At 39.0% G+C, this 18301-nt stretch overlaps 3 protein-coding genes across 3 annotated transcripts; 1 reads left to right on the top strand and 2 right to left on the bottom strand.

The window, feature by feature from the left end:
* Positions 1-458: 458 nt before the first annotated feature.
* Positions 459-1535, bottom strand: LOC113466008. Its single transcript, XM_026821052.1, has 3 exons — positions 1060-1535; positions 909-975; positions 459-534 (listed from the first exon to the last, which is right to left on the bottom strand). Exons 1-3 carry the CDS (start codon positions 1445-1447, stop codon positions 459-461), a joined length of 531 nt encoding a protein of 176 aa, XP_026676853.1. The 5' UTR covers positions 1448-1535.
* A 236-nt stretch (positions 1536-1771) lies between these two features.
* On the top strand, positions 1772-2775 carry LOC103505827 (putative fatty acyl-CoA reductase CG5065). Its single transcript, XM_026821053.1, has 3 exons — positions 1772-1808; positions 1905-1991; positions 2569-2775. The coding sequence occupies exons 1-3, from the start codon at positions 1772-1774 to the stop codon at positions 2772-2774; spliced, it is 330 nt and encodes a 109-aa protein (XP_026676854.1). The 3' UTR covers position 2775.
* A 5284-nt stretch (positions 2776-8059) lies between these two features.
* On the bottom strand, positions 8060-17869 carry LOC108251965 (retrotransposon-like protein 1). Its single transcript, XM_026821054.1, has 5 exons — positions 17416-17869; positions 12699-12812; positions 11706-11942; positions 8918-9153; positions 8060-8451 (listed from the first exon to the last, which is right to left on the bottom strand). Exons 1-5 carry the CDS (start codon positions 17780-17782, stop codon positions 8344-8346), a joined length of 1062 nt encoding a protein of 353 aa, XP_026676855.1. The 5' UTR covers positions 17783-17869; the 3' UTR covers positions 8060-8343.
* Positions 17870-18301: the final 432 nt, after the last annotated feature.

Consider the following 18301-nt stretch of genomic DNA (forward strand, 5'->3'; position numbering starts at 1 on the left):
TAATCAAAGGAAAACTTTCATTTAAGTCAGCCAGGCTAGTTAACTTGGTTGGTTGTAAGCGCCAGGCCGCGGGTGCGATTCCCGCCCGGGACGGATTTTATCCTAAACGGATAATGTTCGTTCTCGGACCGGCTGGCTTTCTCCTATCATGATGTCTTCTAATCTTCGCTGATTTTGCTTGTTTCACGATAACTACCGAAAGGTGTGTCCGATTTTGACGAAACTTGGCAAACATGATTAACACGAAATGGAACTTTGGTCATTCGAGTTTGGGCTCGATTGTGCTTTTGCGGGCTTCGCACTGTTTTCCCAAGTGTGTTCTACATTTTACTGATCTAATAACTAATCCTATCCCCCCAAAAAAATACCACTTCGTGGCATAAAAAAGACCCCGCCAAGTCGTTCCTCCCAAAATAAATCAAGTGCCACAAAAAATAAAAACTTGCACGACTTGCACGTCATGGAATGCTTGATAATCTTGAAGTCGAAGGTTCGGTAGGTTCGTCATGATCGGGAATATTGGCTTGGGGTTTCCTGTGGAACAAACATTACATTTTTGAATGCGTTTATGAACAAAATCTTGATGTCCCAAGATCCAATATTTCTTGCGTGAAATTGAGATAACCAAATGTGGTCCAGTATGGAAATTCTTCACGTGAATATAGCCTATGAGTAAGGCAATAATGTGATGTGAACGAAGAGGATGATCGTGTTCACTCACGGTACATGGGCTAATAGGAAGAAGGCGACAAAATTTTAAAACCATGGCGACTGCTCTTAGCAGTTTTTTCCAAGATGAAATTTCACCCGCGAGATCGAGCAAAATATTGGAAACTTTTTCCTTGCTTACTGTATGTAACGTTGCTTTCTTCCTTTCTTCTGGCACAGAATCGGAACTAGGTACATACCTCGATAGTTCCCACTGATCAGTGGGTTGCTTTACCCACGGTGGACCATTCCAGTAGAGGCTGTTACCTACACTAGGTACATACCTCGATAGGTCCCACTGATCAGTGGGTTGCTTTACCCACGGTGGACCATTCCAGTAGAGGCTGTTACCTACGAGCTCTGAAGGGCTGGTTCCACGAGATAACACGTCAGCTGGATTCTCCACACCTTGTACGTGATACCAATTGTTCTGATGAACAACTTCTTGAATCTTCGAAACACGGTTCGCGACGAAGGTGTTCCATTTGAACGGCTCTGAAATAATCCAGCTTAATGCAACAGTACTATCTGTGAAGCAGAAAACATTTTGAATGTCATATCTTGCTGCAAATATTTCTGTGACAACCAACAACAACTTGGATAGCAGTAACGCTGCGCAGAGTTCTAGGCGAGGTATTGTCACGTACTTCATGGGAGCGACCTTTGATTTGGCGCAGGCTAGATGAACATGTGTAGAGTTGTCTGGATGAACAACATGAACGTAGACACACGCACCCATCGCTCGTTCGCTTGCGTCACAGAAACCAACTAGAGAAACAGAAGAATGGATTTGAATGGATAAATGCCTAGGTATCTTCAATGTATTCAATACAGGCAATTCAGGCACAATTTGCGACCACCTCTCTTGTATGAGCAGAGGCGGAGTTTCGTCCCAATCAACCTTTGAAGTCCAAAGATCCTTTATCAGCAACATTCAGACACAACTTGCGACCACCTCTCTTGTATGAGCAGAGGCGGAGTTTCGTCCCAATCAACCTTTGAAGTCCAAAGATCCTTCATCAGTAACTTCATATTGATAGTAACCGGGCTAACGAAACCTAGAATGTCGAATATTCTTGCTACTGTGCTAAGAATAATGCGCTTGGTACATTTTGTCTCAGACACATTGATAGTGAATGAGAAATAGTCATTATTAGGATTCCACTGAATACCTAATATCTTCAAATATGAATCAGAGTACACCTTTACCAAGCGACTGGCTGAAACATTAGTAGCTCATGAATACCCCGCCTTACCTGTGTGTATTGCAAGGCCTTCTATTGGTAAGTTGATATTTGATACGAACACATTTTCCTGTGCTATGTCACAAGGTAAAAATTGGGTTCCTAATTGATCACTGATGTTAAGCAACTTTGCGTGTGGTTAGTATCCGCATGTGACCTTCGGACACCCGGACACCAATAATGGAATGCCCAATTTTGAAAAATGAGTGAATGGAAGAACGTTGCATTTTCCTTGCCAAGGATTATATATAAATATACGAGTATGTATGGATTATTTTCTAGTCCTCTTTTATAATGTAACAAATAAAAAAGTTTTACCCTTTAACAAAAAGTGAAGTAGTTTCCATACAACCCAATAGTTAAAATGGACCTTCACAAAGGTACCGAGTCTTCAATCAAGTATTTCCGAATGTTATTAACTGGTCTCTTGTCTCTTGTCGTTCCAGTAACGCCGGCATGGAGGGAGCCTCTGCCGGGTTGGGTGGATAACCTGAACGGACCTACCGGTATATTGTAGTTTCCATACAACCCAATAGTTAAAATGGAACTTCACAAAGTTACCGAGTCTTCTCTCAAGTATTTCCAAATGTTATTAACTTGTCTCTTGTCGTTCCAGTAACGCCGGCATGGAGGGAGCCTCTGCCGGGTTGGGTGGATAACCTGAACGGACCTACCGGTATATTGGTGGCCGGAGCCAAGGGCGTTATTAGAACGATGCTCTGTAATGGCGACTATCATGCTGAAGTTATTCCCGTAGACATGGCCATCAATGGACTCATTGTTATCGGATACAAGATTGGGTCCTCACAGAGGAAGAGGTAAATAACCATGCGGATTTTTTTTTCTTTTTCTTTCTCAAAAGAAAGTGTACCATTTATTCGCCCACCTAAAAAACGTACCATTTATTGGCCCACCTGCCCACATTTATTTTTCTAAATTTTGTTTTTATGACTACAATTTTCGAATAGCACTGGTTCGATAGCAGTCTTTAAGCCCTTTCTTTTGATGAAATTGGATCTTGAAAAAAACCCATGTTATTTTTTCTTCCAATTTTCATAAATACTGTACGGATTTCTCTGCCCTTTTCAACGGCTACCCAGTTGAGAGCAGATCCCTTTATGTTTGACCCCTGGGCTTTTCGATCTGTCCGCAATCCGCAATGAAGTGGTTATCTGGAAACACTGTCTGCAACTAAGTAGGCAATATTTTGGTTCGCTGTCTGCGATTCACCGACTCCACTTTCAACAATATTTTGGAGACCCTTGTGGAGTGCGCAACAGGTCAAAAAACTTGGTAGAAACAAATTTTCCTGAAAAAAAAAAAAACTACGACAATAATTATACGTATAAGATGAAAAGATGGTTTGGAGTACATTAATCAAAAATGGCAGTTTTATTTATGAGTAATAATTCCTGATTCAATTAAAAAGGGGGGGAAGATGAAGAAAAGCAAATTAATAAAGTACAATAACAGGGGAAAAAATAGGAAACAAAGAAGACCTAAAAAGGGAAGCGTTATACTCAAACTTCGGTGGAAGGGTAATACTTCGGTCTATTTTTGTTGTCGAGGTTTCATAAAGGGCAATAATAGATTTCAGAAATCAGTTCCATAGTGAAAAATATTTTAATGATATTAAAATTACCTATGAAACAATTTTCTACCCTTTCCTTTCCTTTTTTTTTTTTTTTTTTTTTTTTTATTTTTTCAATTCTTTAAAAAAACCTATGAAACAATTTTCCACTTTTTTTTTGCATCTTCCAATATCTTGAAGAAAAGGTAAGGTCCAACAGAAACGAAGTGAAATCTAAAGAAAACAATGTCACCCGGTATTTGGAAAGTCAATAAGATCTTTGGTTAATATTACCTACCTACAATTTGTCAGGTTTGTACCACAGGTACGATTAGTTCATTATTAATAAAAAATAAATAACTAATAAATTTTATTAAATTAACTATGTACATTCAATATGAACTACTTCGCTAGCTAAAAACTAATGGTTATAAGGTTAGAAAGTGACTAACGGCCTTTGAAGTTAACTACCCAGACGGAGATCTTATTGGTGTCCAACTGCCCACAGAGGTTAAACCCAATTCTGCTATCCGAGGTCGCGGGTTTGATTCCCGCCCGGGATGGCCTCTGTCCTGAACAGGTAAAGTTCGTTCTCGGAACGGTCTCGTTTCTCCAATCCTGTCCCTTTCTCTTCAATTTCGGGACGATAAATCTGTGTCCACTCATATTCGACGCCGTCGATCGACGAGATAGATCTATGAATGTTTGTTGTCGAGGCAGTGTACGGTCTCAATCAACGTTTCATTTGTATTGTAGATCAGGCATGTGTCACTTTATTTTGGACACGAACTTTGCTAAATGAAATACAAGTTCAAATTAATGAAAAGACGCTAATAAACTAAGAAATGGCAATTCAGAGATTATCAGACAATAATTGTATCCGATTTCACGTTATCATCTAAGCAGCCAGAAGGAAATAACTCAAATAACCTTTGAATAAGGTTGTGCTTCCTGTCTGGAAGCCTTGGAGATGTACTACTTTTTGTATATTCGTCACTTCCTCCAAATTTGGTTAATATTCAATAGATAATTAAATTACTTTAAATTCCCAATAGATATTTAATTAACAATGTTCTTACTACTGGTTTCAATAGACACTTGATTGAAAAGCCCCCTAAAGGAGGAGAAAAATATGTTTTATTGTTCTGTAACCCATAGCGTGCAACAAGTGTAACATATATGTGGCATGCGGTTCTTTACATGTAAAATAACTATGCACCTGCGTCCATTTACCATGTATTAGGTACCTACCTACCTATTTATTTTAAGTTCATGCTTGATATTGAGGTATGATCTGGAAGAAAGTCTGAACACGACTGTGAAAGAATCATCTTTCTATCTCTTTTCTACTACATATTATGGCCAATTTTGTGAACCCTGTGACATTGTGTCCATTTAAACGCGATTACCCGATTTTTGCAGTTAATGCTCTTCTTCCAGATCACGCCTCAATTATACAATGCATACTTTGACGATAACATACGAACGTAACTCAATTCATACTTTGACGATGACATATACGAAAATAATTAACTCATACCTAGGTATATCTCCGTATATGAGTTATTAGTTATTATACGCACTACTCATATAGGTAATTATATCTATGCACGTATATATAAACCCTACCTATGTATGTAATGCATGTAACTATGTCTATCCATCTTCAATTGAGAGTGTTTTCATATGTGTGTATCATATCTTTATATTGGAAGCATATGCCATCTTCCCCTACTTAATTTAAACATATTCTGTATATTGCTCACTCTTCTGGTGCTACCTGGTACCTGATTGTATTTTATAATTAAGGTAATATTAAGGAATTTTTCGTTGTAAGGAATTTACATTACATTGTGTATAGACTTATATATTTTTGTATTAAAAACATTTTACATAATTATACTCTTAATAATTATTTATACATATGTTACTCAAGCCTATGTTATTTTTTCTTCCAATTTTCATAAATACTGTACGGATTTCTCTCCCCTTTTCAACGGCTACCCAGTTGAGAGCAGATCCCTTTATGTTTGACCCCTGGGCTTTTCGATCTGCCCGCAATCCGTAATGAAGTGGTTATCTGGAAACATACTGTCCGCAACTAAGTAGGCAATATTTTGGTTCGCTGTCTGCGATTCACCGACTCCACTTTCAACAATATTTCGGATACCCTTGTGGAGTGCGCAACAGGTCAAAAAACTTAGTAGAAACAAATTTCCCTGAAGAAAAAAAAAAAAAAAAAAAAAATTACTCTCATTTCCTGACTCCATCCTCTCTACCTGTGCTGTGTGTTATACTATTAGCTGATGGTGATGGTGATGGTCTGATGGTACTCCAATGATAATGATACTGATATCATCTTGCCATGAACTATTGGGTGAATTGGGTGTTTATAGTGATTTGCGGCTTGCTACTTCTGCACGGATGATCTCATGAGTTCCTGAATGTTGGATTTTATATTTCTTCCATTATGTTGTTGATATGGCTTGGGATAATGATGTGTTTACTAGTTGTGGTTTTCAATACAGTGATGGATTGGTGAATAGGACCTTTGGTGTCGGTAGGACAATAAACTAACTCTTGTCAATATTTGAGGACAGAAAGGCATAGATGCATGTAGGCTAGTATGCTATATGCTAGTGTTGAGAAATTGAATCGTGTGAACAGGGCCTTTAGTACACAGCCATTGGAGTGAGTCGACTCGCAGCAAAATGCGGGAAATTTTGAATTTGGTTTTAGGAGAAGTTAAAATGTGCTATACGAAACTTAGTAGAATAAGATCTAAAGTTGTAAAAGTTTGCTGAAATGATTAAATAAAGACATTCTCGTCCAGTTTCTATGTTGTAAAAGTAACTCAAGTGTTTTCCATATTCCCTCTTGAAGATCCTGAGGACTTGAGCATTTTAATTGTTAATTGTGGGCAGAAATTCCCACAGTTATAAGGTTAGAAAGTGACTAACGGCCTTTGAAGTTAACTACCCAGACGGAGATCTTATTGGTGTCCAACTGTCCACAGAGGTTAAACCCAATTCTGCTATCCGAGGTCGCGGGTTTGATTCCCGTCCGGAATGGCCTTTATCCTAAACAGGTAAGGTTCGTTCTCGGAACGGTCTCGTTTCTCCAATCCTGTCCCTCTCTCTTCAATTTCGGGACGATAAAGGTGTGTCCACTCATATCCGTCGATCGACGAGATAGATCTATGAATGTTTGTTGTCGAGGCAGTGTACAGTCTCAATCGACGTTGATCCGATTGATCGACCATCTATAGACGGCGTCGACTATGTGTTGACACAGCTTTAAACATCCGTTGTTAGTTCCCTCTATCATCGCCGGATAAAAGGTCTGTTTTTCATTCCTACGCCGCATCGATGCGGCGTCAACTTGACGTTCACTCTGCGTCAGGAGTGGGGGTAAAATTTGAAAATTCAACAAACATGACGACATCTAGTGGAGAAATTACGAAACATTTTTTTCATTTCCCTCAATACATTACAATATGGCGGAACCTGAAGCTACTCGAGACTCGCATCAGGCATTTAAGACGCAGCGTTGACGCTAAAGTAGGGGAAGTGGAATGAAAAACACGCGTCACTTCACGTCGGGCGTCGGGTTCGCATCGCACCCTCGTCGGAATGAAAAACAGACCTATAGTCACTTCCTCAGGATTATGGCAACGTCTTTCATCTCCTCCTTCGCCTGGAGAACTCCTCCATTCCGGAATGGCCTTTATCCTAAACAGGTAAGGTTCGTTCTCGGAACGGTCTCGTTTCTCCAATCCTGTCCCTCTCTCTTCAATTTCGGGACGATAAAGGTGTGTCCACTTCCACAGAGGTTAAACCCAATTCTGCTATCCGAGGTCGCGGGTTTGATTCCCGCCCGGGATGGCCTCTATCTTGAACAGGTAAGGTTCGTTCTCGGAACGGTCTCGTTTCTCCAATCCTGTCCCTCTCTCTTCAATTTCGGGACGATAAAGGTGTGTCCACTCATATTCGACAACGTTGATCCGATTGATCGACCATCAACCTGCCTCGGTGGTGTAGTGGTCAAGGCGCTCGCCTGGTAAACAGGTGGGCGTGGGTTCAATCCCAGCCGAGGTATGGAATTTTATCCTCAACATAATTTGAGAATTTGACCACAGTAATAGTAGTAGCCTACTGCTGGAGTAAAGGGACTTTTCAGTCCTATATGCGAGCTATAAATAAGACTGTCCACTCATATTCGACGCCGTCGATCGACGAAAAACACGCGTCACTTCACGTCGGGTTCGCATCGCACCCACGTCGGAATGAAAAACAGACCTATAGTCACTTCCTCAGGATTATGGCAACGTCTTTCATCTCCTCCTTCGCCTGGAGAACTCCTCCATTCGACGCCGTCGATCGACGAGATAGATCTATGAATGTTTGTTGTCGAGGCAGTGTACGGTCTCAATCGACGTTATATCTCCCTTGCTTTAATCCTACATCAGTGTCCACTGTTAGGGTCAGCTCTCCTTGTTCGCAGGTGATAAACTCTTCTATTTGGGTGTCAGCTTCTGATAGTCCACTTTCTTCCAGTATTTTCTTCTGTTGCCGCCACCAAGTGTGCTTGGGCCTTCCTCTTGTATGTTTTCTTGGTAGATTTATACTTGGAGCTTTATTGACCATATGATCTGCCGGTCTCAATCGACGTTGATATGATTGATCGACCATCTATAGACGGCGTCGACTATGTGTTGACACAGCTTTAAACATCCGTTGTTAGTTCCCTCACTTCCCTCTATCATCGCCGGATGTGTCTTCAGGTGTTGTAGTCACTTCCTCAGGATTATGGCAACGTCTTTCATCTCCTCCTTCGCCTGGAGAACTCCTCCATACTTCTCCCGTTGACCCAGGCGCCTATCTCTGGAGTGCCCGAGTATCCGTAGTGCTCGGCCATGATCTGGTTATCCTGCAAACACAATGCAACAGATTATTCCATTAGCTATTAGTCAACTGTATAACTAACTCAGAGGAAAGAGGAAGTTTCTAACGGGTCACTGAAGCTAAGCAAAGTTGTGCTTGGTTGAAAATGCATGCAACTGGCTATTTCGGAGGTATACGTACTAGCCGTGGTTACTGGTTTTAATCCTTGGCCGTTCAAGGACTTGTCTTCAAAAGTCGGCTTCGAGTAATCTCATTTTCTTCACTTAACAACTTAACATACAATATGCCAGTCTAGTTAGCTTGGTGGGTCGCCCTCCAAGGTTCGCTCTCGGAACGGCTGGCTTTCTCCTATCCTGTCTTTCTTCTCTCTTCGCTTTCGGGGCGATAAGACCTTGGCAGTGACAGTTCGGACAGTTCCCTCTATCAAACCTCTTGGAAAAAAACTGTGATCTCACTCTCTTCGGTTAACATACAATTAAGTCTCTACTTACATGAATATACTGATCGTCCACATGGGTCGCCTTGGCGTTGTGATGATATTTGAAGTAATTGAACAGAAGGATCAGGATTGCCAGCTTCCCAATGGCCATCGCTTTCAATGCCAACATCTTCAGCTTGAACACCACCAGGGGAATGATGAACATCTGTATTGCGTACGGTATAATCAACAGGGGCAGGATCTTCTCTTTCAAACCCTTCTTGTTCTTCTTGGACGGGGATTTCTCTCCTCCGTAGGTATATAACTTCATCTTACATACTCAACTCGTACTTTACCTGCATGTATCATGACGTATAACCAATGGAAAGAAAGAGTGTCTTTGACATAGAATTAGAATTAGATGAAAGTGAAGATTGGATCAAGAAACAAAATTTAAATAGAAATTTTTCAATTTGTTATTAGGAGGGTCAAAGATGTTGTCAGACTAGAGAACATTATAAATATGACAAGGTTGAAAATTTAAAACCATCACGTCGTCAGATCGGAAGATAAAGGTAACAATACAAAAAGATATTGAATGTATTAATCTGAAGCTTTCATATGTCAATTGTCTTTCTGACTTGCATTCGAAATCATTTGATTATTTCACTGTTCACAAAAATGTTGAAATAGATTTCTACTACAGTATCGAAAGATCAATGTTTTTTCGTGCAATTTTTGACGAATATGTTGAAGCTTTGAAGAGATTGTCCACGTTAACTATAACTAACTACCTATCGGTACCTACTTCCTTTTCAATTATAGGTATTTAATTTTACATTTGATTAGGTATTTCACTGTTCACAAATATGTTGAAATAGATTTCTACTACCTTCGAAAGTTCAATGTTTTTTCGTGCACTTTTTGACGAAGATATTGAAGCTTTGAAGAGATTGTCCACGTTAACTATAACTAACTACCTATCGGTACCTACTTCCTTTTCAATTATAGGTATTTAATTTTAGCTTTAGCGATCACTGTGCTCTCTTTGATCTGCAATAACTCTAGAACAGTTTGTCCGATTTTGATAAAATCCAGTGAAAAATATATTATAGGTCCTAAGTTCTATGAATTGGTACTAAGCTGTGAGCCTGTGAGAACAATAAATACTACCTCACGGGAGTTTACGCTGAAGTGTAGAATTGGACAGTCTTTTTCCGAAAGTATGCTGATAGGTCCTCATGTAGATTTCGTAAATGAGCCACATACCTCTATCAGAACAAGTGTTGGCAAGATCTTGGGACTTGGAATGTTCCATTCTGTGACACCAACACAAGGCAAGAGGTGATTACGTACCGTCCTCTGGTCACAAGTCACTAACAGAAAATTGTCATCTCATGTAATTATTTATCATTACAGATGTTATGTATGACTGGGGACGTAATTGCATCAAATGATATCTCATCACATGGATTTCTCTTTCGATAGGAAATATGAACTGCAGCAGGTGGAAAGTCAACCTTCATGGTCTGATGGACCGGTGGTTTGACAAACCAGCAGTTTGGAGTTCCATTCCCGTCAGGTGGTGATCTATTTTTGCTCTTGTGAATGAGCTTGAACTTCGCCATTTTGAGCTTTCAGACAGAAAAATGTCCTAATAGTCAATTTCAAGCATTAGAAAACAACTTTAACCCCCTTTAGATAATACATGACTTACATCGACAGTCTTGATGAAGGATGAGTACTTGAGTAGGTATACTTTCAAGAACTCTGCCTGCATTTGTCTTTTTCGACTCTAAGAATACCTGTAATTTACCTATGCAACATTTCATCTCTGTTAACATTGAATTGTAAACATCTTACTCTTTTCAATCCTTTTTTGGTTAAATTTGCCATTCAGAAATTTCAGAGGTCATCAAACTCAATCCAAATATGGATACCTATTCATATTTATTTGGCAAATGTCAAGAACTCTGCCTGCATTTGTCTTTTTCGACTCTAAGAATACCTGTTTACAGTGTTTACCTATGCAATATTTCATCTCTGTTAACATTGAATTGTAAACATCTTACTCTTTTCAATCCATTTTTGGTTAAATTTGCCATTCAGAAATTTCAGAGGTCATCAAACTCAATCCAAATATGGATACCTATTCATGTTTATTTGGCAAATAAAAACCTGCCTTACCGTGTGAAACCACCCGATCTAACAGTCCTATAGGTACTTGTGTTAAACCACATAAGAACCTAGACCTTTCTACTACAAACCTAATATCAATATGGGTGTATTTAAATAGACTTGGACCACCCAGTATGACCTATACCAATCTCCTGAATTGGTCTCTAAAATTTTGGTAATTTTTGTGTGGTCAGCCAAATGTACTGTAATTTGATTCAATATGATTTAGGCAGGTATTGTAGAAAATAATTTGGCAAGAGGTAATTCCACTGTACCTACACTACCTATTTACCTGCGTACCTACTTTGTGAATCTGTATTATACCACTAGACCACGAGAGCTATGATGAAACCTAGACCCTGGTAATTTGAAAATAGATACCTCGGTACCTATTAATACCTAGATTAGATACCTACCTATCAAACCTATAAGTAGGAAAAACGTTTATACTCGTAGACTTCTAATTCTTGAGAATATCTTTGGATAGGGATGCCAAAACATCGCATCTCTACCCCCAAATACATATACATAGCATCTCTTACATAATATTTATACAAGATACCTACTTGAATAAAGTAGATACAGTACCTAACCACCAAACCTATATTTCATTTCTTGAAAACAAGATCATAAAACTAATCAGTAAACTTGAGAATCGAATAAACAAATTAAACAATACTCACCAACAACTTCATTGTACAACTCCGTCATATGAGTATCAACCATGTCATGGTTCTTCATATAATCATCATCCAACTCCGCGGCCTTCTCACTAGCTTCCTCGTCATCTTCCTCATCAGCAGATTCATCATCTTCCGATTCATCTTCATCCTCATCATTTTCTTCATCATCTTCTTCGCTATCCCTGGCTCGAGTTTCTCCAACGTTGTGGGCTTTGCTAACATCTGTGACAGCTAAGGCTTTTGAGCTTTCAGACAGAAAAATGTCCTAATAGTCAATTTCAAGCATTATTAGAAAACAACTTTAACCCCCTTTAGATAATACATGGCTTACATCGACAGTCTTGATGGAGGATGAGTAGGTATACTTTCAAGAACTCTGCCTGCATTTGTCTTTTTCGACTCTAAGAATACCTGTTTACAGTATTTACCTATGCAACATTTCATCTCTGTTAACATTGAGTTGTAAACAAACATCTTGCTCATTTCAATCCTTTTTACATGGTTTTTTGGTTAAATTTGCCATTCAGAAATTTCAGAGGTCATCAAACTCAATCCAAATATGGATACCTATTCATATTTATTTGGCAAATAAAAACCTGCCTTACCGTGTGAAACCACCCGATCTAACAGTCCTATAGGTACTTATGTTAAACCACATAAGAACCTAGACCTTTCTACTACAAACCTAATATCTATCAATATGGGTGTATGTAAATAGACTTGGACCACCCAGTATAACCTATACCAATCTCCTGAATTGGTCTCTAAAATTTTGGTAATTTTTGTGTGGTCAGCCAAATGTACTGTAGTTTGATTCATTATGATTTAGGCAGGTATTGTAGAAAATAATTTGGCAAGAGGTAATTCCACTGTACCTACACTACCTATTTACCTGCGTACCTACTTTGTGAATCTGTATTATACCACTAGACCACGAGAGCTATAAGAAATGAAACCTAGACCCTGGTAATTTGAAAATAGATACCTCGGTACCTATTAATACTTTATCCTTCTCGTATTCCACTTTGTCCTTCTCGCCTTCCGGTTTCTCCTCGTACTTACTCGCACCGTCCTTGCTCGTACTTTTGGTCTTCTTCTTTTTGTCACCTGAAACAAAACAAATGAGTCGTTGAAAGGACAAATTGTTTGATCGCTGATATTGAAATATCATACATCGTGCATTTATATGTCCGTGTCTTTTCTAACTAACAGCCGCATATCTACAGTGATAGATTCTAACGTGTACCGGAACATTATCGCCCGAACTAAAGGCAAATTGGTCGTTGAAATATTATGGTAAAAAGTTGGAATTAATTTTGGACAATGCCGATGCTGCGGTGTTCAGTTTCTGACCAAAATCAGTATCTATAGCTGGGAACAATATCTATGTACGATACTCAGAAGTCAGAAGACAAGTAATTCCTGGTTGCAACCAAACTGACTAGAAAGGTGATAGAACAGCTGTAACACTATCTACAGTGTTGCCAATGTAATCCTATTAGAGAGAGGTTTAATAGCAGGTAAACTACACAGCGGTAGAAAACAGGTTCGAACCCCTGCGGTGACATTATCCGCGAGATCCAGACAGATCTTTGAGAATCTATTAACATTCCTGAGAAGGTTTTCTTCTGAAAATACGCGGAACAAGAATAGGATGTGGTAGGCTGGAAAATATGCTTTTATACTGAAATACCTGATGCTCTTATAGGTTCACCTATGTAGGAATGTAGGTGTCAAAAAATAGACATTGTTGTTTCATCTGAAATAGCCGGGAAATAGGAAGAATTCGCCAGCTTAGTTGGAGGATGCCGCATTCGCCTTGTAAATTGTAAGCGCTAGGAGCCCCCGAGGCCAACTTTATCCTAAACAGATAGAGGGAACTATAACTGCTAAGGTCTCATCGTCTAGAAAACGAAGAGAAAAGGAAGAGGAGATAGGAAAAATCAGCCGTTCCGAGAACGAACTTTATCTGTTTAGGATATACTCCGCCCCTGGGGGGAATCAAACCCGTGACCCTCCAACCGCTACCCTCCAACCTAACTAGGCTGGCGATAAGACCTTAACGAAAATAATTAATTAATGTTAAATTAATTAGATTTATTTGTTTACACGCTAAATTGACTAGATTTGTGTTGCCCGCGGCCTAGCGCTTACAAGGCAGACGCACTACCAACTAAGCTAACTAGGCTGGCGGAAAAAAAAAAAATAATTAATTAATGTTAAATTAATTAGATTTATTTGTTTACACGCTAAATTGACTAGATTTGTGTTCATGGAAAATTTGTCTCCAATTTTACGTCATCAAGTAATCCATCATCCATCCCAAACACCAAGACGAAACTCATTACGAGTCTCGTGACTTTTAAAACTGTTGACATGTTAATGAAATAATGAGACGGTATGATTAATGATTCTGCATACAAAACCAGGATAGACCACCTGGGTGACTCCTAATAGAGATCACTCGAACACCAAGACGAAACTCATTGCGAGTCTCGTGACTTGTAAAACTGTTGACAATGTTAATGAAATAATGAGACGGTATGATTAATGATTCTGCATACAAAACCAGGATAGACCACCTGGGTGACTCCTAATTGAGATCACGCCGGATGGTGACAACGATCATGATAATTATTTGCAGGTGCCAAGATTTACCGTCACTGTATAACTAAGGTTTTAACGGGGGTTGTCATGGAAAATTTGTCTCCAATTTTACGTCATCAAGTAATCCATCCCAAACACCAAGACGAAACTCATTACGAGTCTCGTGACTTGTAGAACTGTTGACAATTTTAATGAAATAATGAGACGGTATGATTAATGATTCTGCATACAAAACCAGGATATACCACCTGGGTGACTCCTAATTGAGATCACGCCGGATAGTGACAACGATCATGATAATTATTTGCAGGTGCCAAGATTTACCGTCACTGTATAACTAAGGTTTTTAACGGGGGTTTTACCCTATATTTGGCAACAAATTACCCGCCGTAAGAGAGAAGGAATACAGGCTGGGAGCTAGGAGAAAGCCAGAACGGGGGTTTTACCCTATATTTGGCAACAAATTACCCGCCGTAAGAGAGAAGGAATACAGGCTGGGAGCTAGGAGAAAGCCAGCCATTCTGAAAATGAACCTTATCTGTTCAGGGTGAAATCCGCGACCCAGTGCTTACAAGGCAGACGCGCTACCAACCAAGCTAACTAGGCTGGCAAAGGAACATCTGAAACTTACCTATATTAAGTTTCTATAGAATCTACAATTCTAACGTGTAGATCTTTTTTTTTTTTTTTTTTTAGATCCCAATGAACCTTATCTGTTCAGGGTGAAATCCGCGACCCAGCGCTTACAAGGCAGACGCTCTACCAACCAAGCTAACTGGGGTGGCAAAGGGACATCTGAAACTTACCTATATTAAGTTTCTATAAGTGTAGATTTTTTTTTGTTTTTTCTTTTTGAGTTCAAATCTTTTGATATGGGGAGTGAGGGATTGATGTCTTGATACTAGTGAGCCCTACCTGCTAAAAACCCAACCTCTTTCTCACAACCTTAGGGCTCCAGGACCAGGAACCCCCAGGGTTAATATTACTTCGAGGCCCAAAGGTAGACTCTCTATATTCTTATAGGGTCCTTCCATCTTTTTCTTTAATTTTCATTACCTATTATAGATCTTGGGACTTGGAATGTTCCATTCTGTGACACCACACAACACAAGGCAAGAGGTGATTACGTACCGTCATCTGGTCACAAATCACAAACAGAAAATTGTCACCTCATGTAATTATTTATCATTACAGATGTTATGTATGACTGGGGAGGTAATTGCATCAAATAATATCCCTAAAGGTTGTCAGGTTGGGTTTTTAGCAGGTAACCCAACCTGACAACCTTTTTCTCACAACCTTAGGGCCCCAGGACCAGGAACCCCCAAGGTTAATATTACTTCGAGGTCCAAAGGTAGACTCTCTACATTCTTATAGGGTCCTTCCATCTTTTTCTTTGATTTTCATTACCTATAGATCTTGGGACTCGGAATGTTCCATTCTGTGACACCACACAACACAAGGCAAGAGGTGATTACGTACCGTCATCTGGTCACAAGTCACAAACAGAAAATTGTCACCTCATGTAATTATTTATCATTACAGATGTTATGTATGACTGGGGAGGTAATTGCATCAAATAATATCTCATCACATGGATTTCTCTTTCGATAGGAAATATGAACTGCAGCAGGTGGAAAGTCAACTTTCATGGTCTGAGGTAATTGCATCAAATGATATCTCATCACATGGATTTCTCTTTCGATAGGAAATATGAACTGCAGCAGGTGGAAAGTCAACCTTCATGGTCTGGTGGACCGGTGGTTTGACAAGCCAGCAGTTGGGAGTTCCATTCCCGTCAGGTGGTGATCTATTTTTGCTCTTGTGAATGAGCTTGAACTTCGCCATTTTGAGCTTTCAGACGGAAAAATGTCCTAATAGTCAATTTCAAGCATTAGAAAACAACTTTAACCCCCATTAGGTAATACATGGCTTACATCGACAGTCTTGATGAAGGATGAGTAGGTATACTTTCAAGAACTTTTCATGGTCTGGTGGACCGGTGGTTTGACAAGCCAGCAGTTGGGAATTCCATTCCCGTCAGGTGGTGATCTATTTAGTATTTTTGCTCTTGTGAATGAGCTTGAACTTCGCCATTTTGAGCTTTCAGACAGAAAAATGTCCTAATAGTCAATTTCAAGCATTAGAAAACAACTTTAACCCCCTTTAGATAATACATGACTTACATCGACAGTCTTGATGAAGGATGAGTACTTGAGTAGGTATACTTTCAAGAACTCTGCCTGCATTTGTCTTTTTCGACTCTAACCTATTTACAGTATTTACCTATGCAATATTTCATCTCTGTTAACATTGAATTGTAAACATCTTGCTCATTTCAATCCTTTTTTGGTTAAATTTGCCATTCAGAAATTTCAGAGGTCATCAAATTCAATCCAAATATGGATACCTATTCATATTTATTTGGCAAATAAAAACCTGCCTTACCGTGTGAAACCACCCGATCTAACAGTCCTATATAGGTACTTATATTAAACCACATAAGAACCTAGACCTTTCTACTACAAACCTAATATATATCAATATGGGTGTATGTAAATAGACTTGGACCACCCAGTATGACCTATACCAATCTCATGAATTGGTGGTCAGCCAAATGTACTGTATTTTGATTCATTATGATTTAGGCAGGTATTGTAGAAAATAATTTGACACGAGGTAATTCCACTGTACCTACACTACCTATCTACCTGCGTACCTACTTTGTGAATCTGTATTATACCACTAGACCACGAGATCCATAATAAATGAAACCTAGACCCTGGTAATTTGAAAATAGATACCTCGGTACCTATATTAATACCTAGATTAGATACCTATTAAACCTATAAGTAGGTAAAACGTTTATACTCGTAGACTTCTAATTCTTGAGAATATCTTTGGATATGGATGCCAAAACATCGCATCTCTACCCCCAATACATATACAATATCCATGGCATCTCTTACATATACAAGATACCTACTTGAATAAGTAGATACAGTACCTAACCACCAAACCTATATTTCATTTTCTTGAAAACAAGATCATAAAACTAATCAGTAAAGTTGAGAATCGGATAAACAAATTAAACAATACTCACCAACAACTTCATTGTACAACTCCGTCATATGAGTATCAACCATGTCATGGTTCTTCATATAATCATCATCCAACTCCGCGGCCTTCTCACTAGCTTCCTCATCATCTTCCTCATCAGCAGATTCATCATCTTCCGATTCATCTTCATCTTCATCATTTTCTTCATCATCTTCTTCGCTATCTCTGGCTCGAGTTTCTCCAACGTTGTGGGCTTTGCTAACATCTGTGACAGCTAAGGGGGACGGCAGCGCGGTTCCATTGTGTATTTGTATCTCCCCGGTTCCAGGTTCGGACAAAGTTCTGGTTCGAATTTCGTTTATGTTTAGGAGGATGACTAAAATTAATCCGTATTTGTACAAGAGCAACATGTTTGCTGTTTTTTAATTTGATAAATCTGACTAAATTTATGAACAAAGATAAAAAAAATAGAGGTACTAGGAATTATCTGTGTTAAAACAGAAGTTAGTGCAGTAAGAGGTAGAGGTAGTTTGTTGTTTAGAAATTAGAAAACTAGAGTTTATAAAATTACAATTTGAAAATGGATTGAAGGATATCTGAATTTTACATTTTTAGTTCGTCAAAGGTTAGTTTCACTGATTTTTTTCACTTAAGTTCTTTGGTTTTGGACACGTTTGTTGGTGCATTACACGGATATCCAAGAGTTCAAGGTAACCAAATCATGATGAGTTTCCGAGTGTCTTGGATATGGTCTGAAATCAAGGAAAGAAATAAGCCGAGTTAAAATTTAATATGAGCGAAGTATGTTGGTAAATATATCGAAAGTTTGATTTCTACGAATTAAAATTGAAATAAATTATGAGAGGTAAGTACATAACTTCATCTTACATACTGAACTCGTACTTTACCTGCATGTATCATTCAACACC

Source organism: Diaphorina citri, unplaced genomic scaffold (genome assembly GCF_000475195.1).
Source record: "Diaphorina citri unplaced genomic scaffold, Diaci psyllid genome assembly version 1.1 scaffold197, whole genome shotgun sequence".
Taxonomy (NCBI): domain Eukaryota; kingdom Metazoa; phylum Arthropoda; class Insecta; order Hemiptera; family Psyllidae; genus Diaphorina; species Diaphorina citri.